The sequence below is a fragment of the Bos grunniens genome, chromosome 4 (genome assembly GCF_055505025.1).
Source record: "Bos grunniens cultivar Pamir isolate PY7600 chromosome 4, Bosgru_T2T1.0, whole genome shotgun sequence".
NCBI lineage: Eukaryota > Metazoa > Chordata > Mammalia > Artiodactyla > Bovidae > Bos > Bos grunniens.
In genome coordinates, this window is record NC_141168.1 from 17338126 (window position 1) to 17352187 (window position 14062).

Here is a 14062-nt window from a genome sequence, read left to right on the forward strand (position 1 = left end):
TGTAGGAATGAATGCTGGCTGCCAAAAACCAGGCTGTAGCCCACACAGCAGCATACTCCTGAGCCTCTGGTCATCACAGAAAGGGACAGCAAGTGAGAAACACTCGCCCCTATCGTATAAGAAAAATAGGTAAATTTTAAGTTAGACAGCTCTTGTAAATCCTTTTAAGCAAGCTAATCACTGCATCAGTGTAGCTTATGTATTTTTATGTAGTCTACTTCCCATTACATGGTAGTTTCTGCTTTTTAAAGGTCTTACTTTAAACATTAACCTTACCAATAACATCCTGTAGCATATAGACTGCAGTATGTTATAACACTCAGAAGCAAAGGTGCCTATTAACCAGCAAGCCAGACTTGCTAGATGTAAGCAGAATGCAATTTATCCCTCCCACCACTGCTGCTCATGGACTTCTTCCTCTCTGGCATGAAATCCTGGGTGGTTCACATAGCTTTTCCAGGGAATAACAGGCAGTTGGCTTTTTTTTTTTTCCCTCCCCTCCCCCCACTGACCCTGCTTTGGTTTTTTAAAAAATTCAACCTGTTTAACATTAAAACTCCAAACTTGTTTCCATAAAACTTTTCCCCGTTGTCAGCTGCGGCTGCCACAGGCTGAAGGTGAGCAGTTAGGACTGCAGGATGGAGCTGACTTCTCCATCTCCCCTGAACTACTCTCCCACTCTTCAAATGTAACCTCTTCCTGGAACAAGCTGGATTTGTATAAACAGAAAGCAAGTTGTTTTCTCAGGAGTGCCCCTACACACTTGCTGTAATGATTTGTTATGCTTGGATGAAATTCATGGCTTTTTTTCTTTTAGGTGACAAACAGGTTAAAGAGTTATCATTTTAAAAACAGTCTTCTTTTTAGGTATGAACCAGTCTCATCCAGTATCAGATCAAAACTGCAAACGCCAGTTTTGATTTAACATTTCTCTCCTCCTCCAGCCTGGAAATGTGAAGAGAAGGGGGACCAGGGTCAGTGTCATTTCTGTTTCTCACCCCCTCTTGCCTCCTTGCTGGCTGCTGTTGCAGCAGCAGTTGCAGCAAGGGAGAGAAGAGATGAGGTTTCTTTCCGTTGGTAGAGAGATAAGCTGGTGTCTGTGACCTCTAGGAGCAGCAGATTGCAGCGTTGCTTCTTTTTTTATAGCTCAATAGTTCCTCTTTCTCTGGGGATCTCTCAGCTGCAGTCCCTTGTGGGCCGTGTCCTCTAGTTACTCAGGATGCCTGCACCCGCCGCTTAGTTTCCAGGATCCGCCCCTCCACTGAAGTCATTTCATCCATCCAGGTGTTCCCTTTGGCTGGGTTCCTTCTTAAAATGAGCAAATCTGATTCCCTTTCTTGAGAACCACATCGGACCCACAGGAACTCAGGAACTTTGGCATGCAGTCATGCCACACTCCCCATGCAGCCTTCTCTCCTCTAATGTCTTCTCCAGGAGCTAATCACCTACTCCTCACTTGTCTTTAGACTTTAAGGAGTAAGTCAGACTCCTATGTCCCTCAGATTCCACTGGAGATGGGTCAAGCCCTCCAAACAGTCCTGTGGAGGGGCCCCCTCATTTGGCACGAGTTGAAGAGGAAGCACCCTGACCCTCTCCTGCTTGGGCAGCAGAAGGGAAACGTCCAGCATATTGACAACTGCTTCCAGAGGAATCTTCTCACATTTTCTCATGGAGCCTGGAGGCAGGTGCCAAGCCAGCTCATCCGTCCCAGCACTGAGCTAGTGCTTCCCAGGATCCGCTTCACAGTCTCTTAGCACGTGGTGCACAGGTAATCTAGTTCCCTTTCCCTTTAGAACGTGGATGGACTTGGCACCTACTGTTTTGTTCTCGGCCTTTGGGGTTTCTGGTGAAACTGACACAGAGAGAGTCCCACTTTAGTAAATGAAGGTACCATTGTCAGACCTTCCTTATGGAACCCCTGTTCTTTCATCAGGATGCCTGAGGCACTGCAGGCAACACGACTAGTGAACTAGACTGCCTGAATGTACAGTTAATACAGAACTATTAATACTTGTCTTTTCGTTTTAGTGACTAAGTCATGTCCAACTCTTTTGTGACCCAATGGACTGTTACCCACCAGGCTTCTCTATCCATGGGGTTTCCCAGCAAGAATATTGGAGTGGGGATTGCCATTCCCTTTTCCAGGGGATCTTCCTGACTGAGAAATTGGACCCGTGTCTCCTGCATTGCAGGCAGTTTCTTTGCCCTTACATATTAATTATTAAGTATATCTTATTGACTTGTTAAATTTCAATATTATATATGTTTATGGGGCTTCCCAGGTGGTGCAGTGGTAAAGAATCCACCTGCCAGTGCAGGAGACGCAAAAGGTGTGGGTTAAATCCCTGCATCAGGAAGATGCCCTGAAGAAGGAAATGGCAACCCATTCCAGTATTCCTGCCTGGAGAATCCCATGGACAGAGGAACCTGGCGGGCTACAGTCCATGGGGTCGCAAAGAATCAGACACGACTGAGGACAGGGACCTTGACCTTAACATATGTTTATATAGAGAGATAGCTATTTTTATGAAAACTATGTATAAGACTTCTTTTTTGCGATATGAAATCATACCTTTAATCTCATCATGAAAACGTCTTAAAAATATCCTTATAAAAATTCTCCATAAATATAATTTAGAAGGAATTTTATTAATACTTCCTTTATTGTTGGATATTTATGAACTCTTTCTTGATTAAACACAGTGCTGGTGTGAAAATCTTTGTGCAAAGGTATTAGCTGACATTCTGAAATATTTCCTAGAAGTTGAAAATTACTGTAAGACTCGTTTTTCACATTGTGGAAGATTAGATGTGCAGAGAAATCTCAATATAAGACACCTTAAAGTGCTGGGTGAAATTTCCATACACATAAAAATATTTTTTCAACGTGGGAATGAGTAAAAGAAGCCAGAATAACCACAAGTCAAAAAGGAAGAAAGGGAACAATAAAAGTAGCATTTACCCTGAGGGATAATCCTGGTGGCCTGCTATCCCTGGTGGCCTAGAGTGTGGATTTTAATTTGCCTTAGTTAAAGTCACTTAGTCGTGTCTGACTTTTTGGGACGCCATGGACTATATACAGTCCATGGAATTCTCCAGGCCAGAATACTGGAGTGGGTAGCCTTCCTCTTCTCCAGAAGATCTTCCTAACCCAGGAATTGAACCGGGGTCTCTTGTATTGCAGGCGGATTCTTTACCAGCTGAGCCACAAGGGAAGCTCTAATTTGCCTTAGGCAGTCCAAAAAAAAGAGAAAGCCTCAGATCACCTTGGTGGGAGGTCAGATCATGTTGCTATGCTCCTCAGTCGTGTCCAATTCTTTGGGACCTCACAGACTGTAGCCTGCCAGGCTCCTCTGTCCATGGGATTCTCCAAGCTAGAATGCTGGAGTGGGTTACCATTTCCTTCCTCCAGGGTATCTTCCTGACCCAGGGATTGAACCTATATCTCCTGCATTGGCAGGCAGTCCTTTACCACAGATCCACCAGGGAAGCCCAAGTCAGATCATAAACTCTTACAAAATGATGGCACCCCCAACAATTAACCTTATTGCTGGGAATGAAAACAATATCCCCTGACCTCACCGAGAGGAGACTTTTCTGTCTCAGCTCAGGGCTGGGTGGCACGTGGGGAAAAGCTTCTATACAAGAATTCTTAACGACCAGCAGTAACCACTCATATACATCTGTGGCTGGAAAGTTATCCTATCTCTGTGGCCTTGAAATCCTTAAGCTGAACATTTAGTTTGAAATGGTCTTGGATTAGCAATGTCCCTAGAAACCTGGAAGCAGCAAACTCAAATACTCTTTAGAGGAACACACTTTAAATCCAGGCCTCAAAGAATGCACAAAGTCAAAGTGCAGGGGAGCATTAAAAAAAGAAGAAGAAGAAATCACCAAACACATGCAGAAATAAGCCAGTATAAGCAAGTTAGTAGAAAAACTGTAGGACTGGACCTACAGTTGGTTCAAGATCTTACTCTGGTGTCTAGAACTTTATGGGTCTGATGCTCCCAACCCACTAAGCACATGCTAGGGCCCTGACCTTGGTCTCTCTCTTTAGTACACTTTATGGGTCTGATGCTCCCAACCCACTAAGCACATGCTAGGGCCCTGACCTTGGTCTCTCTCTTTAGTACACTTCACCAGCTAAGAATACTGCTAAACCCAGGAAAAAATAAGCTCATTTTTTTGAAAATGAGATATTTGAGGAGTATAATCACAACAGAGACAATAAATGCAACATACCGTGCTAGACAAACCAGAATGGAACAACACTGATCAAAAACTTGAGCATAATAAAAGTCCTCACAAACAGGATAACAGTAAGAAACAAGCAATTATGTAGAACTAAATGGAAATATATATGAAATATGTAATAGCTGAACAAACCCAATACAGTGGATAAAAACAATGGCTACCTAGCTGAAAAATGAATAATAATCTAGATCAGCTCAAGGAATTTTCTTAGAAAGTATTGGAAAGGGATGGAAAATGTGAAAGAACATTTAAGAAATAATAATAAGTCAATATCTGAACAACATGAATCCCACCCAGAAAGAGAGAAAATGGATTTAGGGAAGAGATCTTAAATCATAAGTAAGAACTTTCAAAAATTAAAGATAAAAAGGACTCTAAAGGTCTCATGGAGCACCAAATAGAAGAATTATGGAAAAATCAAAATTTTGACATATTACATGATATTTAAGAATATAAGAGGGAGGGGATATGTATATACTTATGGCTGGTTCCCATCGTTGGACAGCAAAAACCAACACAACATTGTAAAGGAATTATTCTCCAATTAAAAATAAAAATTTTTTAAAAGACAAAATGCTAAAAGCTTCTGGAGAGAAGAAGCAGAAAGCTCACAAAAGCTTAAGAATTAGATTTATACTAGTCTTCCTAAGAAATACAATGGAGACAAGAAAACTGGTGAAGTGAATTCTAAGTGAATATAGAATATATTTTCCTAAGGAAAATAACCTAAGAGTATTATATCCAGCTAAACTATTACTTAAATGTAAGGACAGAAAGATATATTCAGACATACAGAAAGATATATTCAGACATACAGGGCCTTAGAAAATTTACAGCACAAAAAGTCTCTTTGAAAGCCCTCCTGCTTAAGTGAGATGAGTCAGAGAAAGACAGAAACTGTATAATATCACTTACATATGAAATTTAAAATATACAGCAAAATTGTGTATTATAAGGAAGCAGACTCAACAGATACAGAGAACAAACTAGTGGTTACAAGTGGGGAGAGGGAAGTGGGTAGAGTACAAACTTAGGTATAAAATAAGCTACAAGGATATACTATACAACATGGGGAATATAGTCAATATTTTATAATAATGAATATAACCTTTAAAAATTATGACTCACTATATTGTATACTATAATATACAGTATTTTACATCAGCTGGGAATGTAAAATGGTCCAGCTCCTGTGGGAAACAGTTTGATGTTTCCTCAAAAAAATGAAACATAAAGTTACCATATGACCCAGGAATACCATTCCTTGGTATATATACAAAAGAACTGAAGACATATACTCCACAAAAGCTTGTACACAAATGTTCATAGCAGCATTATTCATAATATTAAAAAAGTGGAAACAGCCCAAGTATCTATACTAATAAATGGATATATAAAAATGTAATACATTCATACAAAATACTATTCGGGATATAGATAGCTTGGATATTAAATTTAATATTAGGGCCAAATATAAAGAAAGATAAGCAACATTATATATTGTTGAAAAGAAAAATATATCAAAAAGATATAACCAAAACAAATACAACATTGTAAATCAACTATACCTCAATTGAAAAAAAAAAGAAAAAATAGATATAACCATAATGAACATATATTCACTCAATATATGCCAAGACCGAAGGAAAAGGAAGAAGATGCACATAAACAAAAACAGAGAATGAGAGCAGGAAAACAAGTACAGATGCAACAGAGATTATATAATAAAAATATTTTTAATACACTTCTAAGAAATTGTCTACAAGTGGATTGATTGTATATAGGTGCTATAGGACAAGCAATTGACATAATTCAACTCATACTTAACAAGATTTCCAGAAAATTAGGAATAGAATTTTAACTTCATAAAAACTATATACCAAAAATATAGAATAAATGCTATACTTAAAAGAGAAAATTTTCCCATTAAAATAAGAAACAAAGATGGGGACCCTGGCTGCCCAGTGGCTAGGACTTGGCACTTTCACTACGTGGGCCCAGGTTCAATACCTGAGGAGGGAGCAAAGATCCTACAAGCCACATGGCATGACCAAAAAAAAAGTGAAAAAATTGGAAGAGGAAATTAACGTGCCATTATTTATAATTATATGATCAACTCAGTTAAAAAATTAATAATCAGACAAGTAATTAGAAGAGAATAAAGCTGCTGGATTACTAACTCAATTTGTGAAATCAAAAGCATTGATCCCAAGAAAACCACTAGAAAATAGATTAACATAACCATTTCTAAAAACAACAAATCTAAAGTACCTAGAAATCAATACATAAACAATACCTTTACAGAGAAAATTTAAAAGGTTTACTAGAAGACATGAAAGAGGATTTTTAAAAATGAAGAACAAGAAGCGGAACAAGAAGCAAAACTAAGGGTGGGTACCTTTGGGATAGAGGGAGTGGGGAAGTAAGAAAGGAAGGAGAAACCTAATTTATCATAAAATGAGGAAACGAGAGCTTCTATTAAGAGATGAAAACCATGCGCTATGGATTAAGGCACACAATTAATGCACTGCTTTGCATTTGCGGTACAGTAAAGCAGAAATGAACTATATACAACACATACTGACACACAGTTTGAAAATGCAGCAGCAAACTATGATGGGAGAGGCAGTAGTTGTCAGAGGGTTACATGTGAAACCTGACACTTTGAGTGCAAGGGCAGAGACAGAGGTGAAACTGAATCACTGGATAAAGCTTTATTTCTCTTCATGGCTTCACGTCAAGCTTTACTTCTCTCCAATACAAGCGGAAAAAGTGGAAGTGGTGATTTGGACTCCAATCAGTGTGGACGGTGAGAAGCTATGACAAAATTAGACAGCGTATTAAAAAGCAGAGACATCACTTTGCTGACAAAGGTCTGTATAGTCAAACCTACTTTTTCCAGTAGTCATGTATGGATGTGAGAGTTGGACAGTAAAGAAAGCTGAGTGCCGAAGAATTGATGCTTTTGAATTGTGATGCTGGAGAAGACTCTTAAGAGTCCCTTGGATACCAAGATCAAACTAGTCAATCCTAAAGGAAATCAACCCTGAATTTTCACTGGAAGAACTGATGCTGAAGCTCCAATACTTTGGCCGCCTGATGGGAAGAGGTAACTCACTGGAAAAGACCCTGATCCTGGGAAAGATTGAAGGCAAAAGGAGAAGGGGGTGGCAGAGGATGAGATAGATAACATCACTGACTCAATAGACATGAATTTGAGCAAAATCTGGGAGACAGTGAAGGACAGAGGAGCCTGGCATGCTGCAGTCCATGGGGTTGCAAAGAGAATGACACAACTTAGCAAATGAACAGCAACAAAGCTAGGTTTACCTCTAGACTGCTCATTACATGAACCAAAAGATTCCCTTAATTGTTTTGCTTAACAGACTTTTAGAGCAGTCTCCCTTTACTTTATATGCCAAGGGACTGACACCTGTGATGGAAGAAATCTTAACTGGTATTTATCCACTCTTGTACTTTTAAATATATATTTTTTAAGATTTTTAAAAGTACTGGTTTCACTTATATATTTGGGAATATTAGAGCAAGAGGAAGCATGAATTTATGCAGGGGAGAAAAAAGAGGCAGAAGAGACAGAATAACAGTAGCCACCCTGTATTAGTTCTCATGTGCTAGGCACTATGCTAGGTGCTTTCCATACCTTGTCTCTTAATTCAACAACAAAACCCTCCACTGGGAATCATCCCTGCAGAAATGAGGAGGCTGAACGGAAAGCCACATCTTGTCTGAAGTGCCACCTTCATAAAGGGGACCTCAGAGCCCAAGTCTGATGTCAGCCTGTTCTGCACACTGTGCCATCCTAGTACAGAAACGATAGTGGGGAAATAGTGAAGGGACAGACACAGGGACACAGACGAGGTAAATATACACAGAGACAGAAAAAAAAACAAGCCACATCAGGGCACGTTCCGATGAGGAAGAACTACCGTATGAGCCAATACCCGTCACTGCCCTTTGAAAAGCTCGTGCCCTCACCTGCAATGTAATGCAATCCTTCGAGCACCCAGAATCAGCTCTTCTGCTTTTACTTCCAATTTTCAAAACTCTTTAAAAAATATTTATTTTCTCAAATATTCCTTAAAGCTTTACATGGATATGAAGCAATGTTGCAGATTCAGACACTGAGTTTCAAATCTGAATGTCAGGCCTATTACAAAACAAACGTGCGACTGCCGGTTTGGTTATGCAAACAGACACCAAATACCTAAAGGACAGCACAGTTAGACCTGTCATAGCTAGCTAACCGCTCATCAATAACTGTGCTACTGTAGCTATGCAATACTATATGAACTGTCAACAAGTAAAGACAGATCTCTATGTACTGAGGTGGAATAACCTCCAAGATAATGTTAAAAAGCTGGATACATGTTTATGCTTTTAACTGGAGAACTTGGTGGCAGTAGTTGGTCTGGGGAGAAAAAGGGGGACAAGGGTAGGAAAGATGCTTTGCACTCACTGTCAATCATGTATTTGGTGTTTTTTTTCTTCTACCCAAGTGCAAGAATGATCTTTCCCCCTAAAATCTTTATATCAAGCTGTTCAGTTGTGTCTTCCCTCTAAACCAGATCCAGTTTTGGGGTCTGAGTGGGAAGAAATAAATTATTTATTTCCCCTCTCCAAGTGATTAGATAGCAAGAGGCTCCTTCCCATTTTTTTCCCCTTTTCTCCAACTAAACCCACCTCTTTGTTTCTTTACAAAACTCCCAAACCAAAAACTTACTCACGGTATCCACGTTCATTGAAAACCCGTTTATGTAAAAAGATAAAGCATTTCTCTCACCACTCTGTATTTTGCAGTGTACGTCCATTTTCTTTCTGTGCATATGCATGTGCATGAGCAGTTATTAGCTCACACTTTTCTGCACTAAAGCTAAGGTTGGAGATGATTTCTTGACTACATGGACAAGTATAAAACACACTTGCTGCTTCAGTTTTCTGTATTCCTGTGAACCAACTCCTCTGGACATCTGTCCCTCATTCAATTCAGCCTCAGAGAACAGGCTGCATCTCGTGTTTAATTCTTGGCTCTAAATTGACTTGGTTAGTCTGAAATCCTTAACTCCTTGGGCCATGTTTTTTCTTCTTAAAAACTTCATATATATATATATATATATATATACACACACACACACATACATACACACACACCATACAATCAATAACAACACAGAACTAGTATAAATGATAATAAAAGCTAACATTTATCTAGTACTCACTATGAGTCACTGTACTAAGTGCTTCACATGCCTTATATATAATTTAATGTTAATCAAAGTTACATGAAAAAAAGTATTCCACAGTCGAAGCTTGAGGAAATTATGGCTTTAAAAAATCCTATTTAACAATGGCAGCTTTAATACGTTAATCCACATTTGCAAGATGGTAGTCAGATTACTTAGCTACAAATTTGAGGGGCTGTTACTCCCAAAAACACACTTTTGCAAAACTACTAGTTTTTCGTAAAAGCACTTGCAGCCTACCCTCTCCTGCCTGAGGACCATGTCTTTAAACTTCTTCATCTTAATGACAGTGCATTGAAAATACACTTAAATACCAGGACTGTTTATATTTGAGGGCATATGTTCTTTTCTGTATCTTATATGCACATATACAGTTATAAATGACGAAACTGTTCGATTTCTCTCACAAATTGCTACCTTTTCACCCTCTTTCCCAGTCCCTACCTGGATTTCTAAGGTTAAATTCTTTTTTTCACTTTTTTCTCATGCCAATATTTTCCCTAAAGAAGTCCTCTACAAGTAAGACTAAAAGATGCTCACTTATGCAACTAGGTGAGCATCCTGCATCTACAACTGCAAGCCCTGACCCTGGAGGCAGGCATACGCCTACACAGGCACACACCCTCTAATCTGAAGGAAGAACCTAGTAAGCCTGCGTTCCAGGACTCACACAGTCTGGCTTCCTCTAGTCACCCCAGCACCCACCTCACACCAGCCTGGCCGCCTTCCTGTTTCTTCCTGAGTCTGCTCAGGATGCTCCCTTTTCCTCCTTCCCAGTCAAATCCCATTTATCCGTGGAGGCCCAGTTCAAATGTCATCAACCTGACAAGGTCTCCTCAGATCTTTCCAGCCTATTTTCTCCCCTGCTCTGAACTCAAGTGGCAGGTGGCCATGGACCACACCTTTGTGACACATTTTGAACTGTAACTTGTCATATGATTGCAGACTCTTTGTAAATACATGGAGGGTAGGTAGGTAAATACATGCCTCTGATTTCTGTATCCCATAACACCCAGCACAGTGTGTTACAAGCAAGAGATACTTCAGCACCACTGAAAGAATGAGATATTAAAATTCAAGTTAACTCAATGATACAACAGACACAAGAATAATATGTACATTCCTCTTTATTTAATACAACAACACGTAACACATACAAAAAGAAAAAACACTCATGTAAAAGGCCCTGTCGCAAAGGATAGACAGGAAACATCTACACAATCAAATAAGGCTCCTGCTTTAAAACAGGGGTTTGCTTAGCTACACTTGGAATATGAGCAAGGCTGTTGCGAAAAAAAGAAAAAAAAAATCCCTGCACTGAAGGAGTATATATATCAATGGGGTCAATTTACTAAATTCACAGATCCACATCTAGGAATGTTTAAATCCTCTCACATATCCAAAAGTCATCAGGGTTTTATGAAATGTGATTTTTTTGGGGGGTTAAAAAATTTTACCTGTCCTCCTCTGTCTTTAGAAAATAGTGACAAGAGCTCTCTAAAAACTAGAGACCAGCAAACCACCCAAAGTTTGGAAAACTTTACCATTAAAGTCCAAAAAGTGTGTAGAACTGAGAATTCAAAGGCAAGATGGCAGTGGGAAGAAGAATTTAACTTAGTCATTTCCTGATCAGTCACTAGGAAACACAATGGAAACATCTAGGCTTAGTGCAGGGTTCGGTAGCAGCAGTTTTGTCCATATTCCTGCTCTTATTAGAGCCGGAAATTAAACAAGCACCAGTTCATCTCAAAAGAGCCTTATACAAACATACACACATACATACCCACACCCATTCACATCTCATCACCACCCCCTTTTATTTAAATTTATTATTATTATTTTTTTACTAAAATAATACAAAAAAGGGAGACAGGTATATTTACAAAAATCCATGGCTGGTACAGTACATAATTTTTAAGACACACTAAATGCTACAATCTTTCAGGTCCTGAGATTATTACAAATATCAACTCAAAGCTGTGTTCAGGTCCAGTTTTAAAGGAGGAAAAAAAAATTCCCAAAATATTAAGTCACACATTTATTTAAATTTAAAATACAGCATATCCCTTCAAGTTAGCAAAAACACACCTCCCTAAAAACAACTGCAATATGGTAGTCAGGGCCGTTCACCCAGAGGAGCAGCAATTATTTAGGCTCCTTCCTTCAAGATGCATTATAAAACCTGTTGGCATCTATATAAAGCGGGGAGGTGGCTCAAGAAAGAAGATGCTGTGTAACCAGAGGGACATTCCTCTATACAGTGAGCATTCACTGTATAAATAAGTCCCGTTTTTCCTTCTGTTACCAAACAAAAGTCTTTCCTTTATCAAAATTCATACTGCAAGAGTTGGAAATATGTGCTTACCCAGACTAAAAATCAGAATCCTTATTTCCAATCAGTTATAGCAAATCGGTCTGCAGTCCCACGATAATTTTTACAACTGCAAATAAATTTTCTTGCTTGTAATAAACGAGAAAACACTCATCATTTGGTTACCTTGGGAGACTTTGATTAACTTATTGTTTGGGGCACAAAATTTTCACCAGCCAGAGATTTCCTTTCCTTTCCTTTCCTTTTCAGCTTGCCAGTGTTTAGCAAGCAACAGATAAGGAAGGGCAAGCTCTAAGATTTACATACTCTTAAGAACAATTAGATATTTTTGATACATTCTGTAATATAATTTTTCAAAGACAGCCAACAATAGAGCAGTACAAAGCTTGAATCCCTTCTCTGGAGGCTGGCCAAAAAAATTGTGTGTATGTTGGAAACCTACCTCTACTGGTGCAAGGGCCCCTTGCTTATCTACAAGTCTCAGAAGGTCTATGTAATTAATTATGTAAGCATAGCCAGGATTTTAAAAGTTGGCCAAACTTGGTCAACTTTCCGACCACCTATATAAAACAGTAATAACTCTGTCAACTGAGAATAATTTCTCTTTTAATGCCTCTGGCCAAAATTGGGGGTAATTCTTGGTAATTTCACAGGTACAAGAAAGAAAACCCAATATGCTGGCACAGGGCACACTACTCCTGCAAACAGATGAGAGAAGCGAAAAAGGAGGGAAGTTTATAGCCAGAAGGCCATGAAATGTAATATAGCAGGCTGTCACATAGAAGAATATGCCACTTGGCTAGTCTTGGTTACTGCCAACTCCTAAATGTGCTTGGAGGGTAGATGGAACTGTTAAATTAAAAAACAGTACCTCCACATTATCTAAGGTAATAGTCACCTTGCTTGTGTTTCAATTAAGTTTCTGTTAGTGCTTTGTTATAAAATATTTTAAAACTAGACAAGATAAAATAGGATTATATTATTATTGGCAAAACAGTAACAAATAATATATCAAGAGTTTTCTGAGGAACCTAAAATTGGTACTAAGGATTCATATGGCCTTTCTGACGCAGAACTTTGTAAAGTAGGTTTATTCCAGAGGAATTAATGAAAAGAAGCAAGGCAGACTATTATGTGAAATAGAAGCCCAACAAATAATAAAAACAAATAAGAGTTCTCTTTTGAATAACCTTGAAAAGTATCAAGAAGAGGCCATGCAATGTAGCTACTACTATATTATATAGTAGAGAAATCTATTTAACACAAAGGAGAAGAGAAAAAAAAATTCAGGTCACCAGTGATGATTCTAAGTCCTGGACATATAGACCCCCTTAATTATACTACTGAGATTTATTTATTTATTTATTAAGTATTCTTGACCTGTTTGGGTAACAGTTCGGAAAAGTGTCCAAAATTTAAGTACTAACCTGCTCTAAAATGGACATATGAAAGAAAGTCTGAAAAGCATAAGTATTACATATTACAGTATGAGGAAATTAAATAAAGATCGCAAATAGCTACTTTCAAGCAAATGGTACTTTGGGAATATCTGAGAAAAATATCAAGTTTTTCAAAGGCAGCCTGATTAAAATCCTACCAGTCCCTGTCTGAGTGTGCTGGGATGTAAACAGTCTCCTACAACATGCCTGTAGTCTTTACTTTCAAATTCAGTGGGGACCCAGCGTAGATGACCAATGTGAATGAGAAAAGGAGGTGAAAGTTTAACCTTTCCTCCCCAGACTCTTAGCAACTTTTATTCTAGTGTAGCCACTGGTTGATGAAATGGTTGAGAGCTCAGACTAGAGAAAAGAAGAATGAAAACTAAAGAAAGTGAAGAAAGAATGAGAATCTGACATTAATATTTAATGCCACTTTATAATGATAGTCTGACCATCTGTTTATTAGCTCCACAAACCTGAACACTGTGCCAGAGAATCTAAAACTTTCTCAGAATTGAACACTGGGATGGTTTTATCTTAACAACCCGAAGACATTCCATGATTCTAACTACAGTGTGCACCAGAATCTGTACTTAGTTTTTGAATATAAAGTTCACATTTTAGGACAGATGGACACACAAAATATCTCTATTTTTATGTTTCCATTAATTTTCCCGAGAGGAACAAACACACATTCAACAAAACCCTTATGCCTTATTTCTTTGGGTAGAAGTCTTAATTAACATCTGTTATTTAAAGAATGAAAAAAAGAG

The 14062-nt window shown here is 38.6% G+C and overlaps 1 protein-coding gene across 1 annotated transcript in view; it reads right to left on the minus strand.

Annotated features, from left to right (window-relative positions):
* Positions 1-1703: 1703 nt before the first annotated feature.
* UBN2 (ubinuclein 2) overlaps positions 1704-14062 on the minus strand; it is an 88815-nt gene continuing 76456 nt past the window's right edge. Inside the window, exon 15 of the mRNA XM_086395304.1 lies at positions 1704-1852. Coding sequence (XP_086251430.1) covers positions 1814-1852 — 39 coding nt within the window. The 3' untranslated portion in view covers positions 1704-1813. The remainder of the gene's footprint in view (positions 1853-14062) is intronic.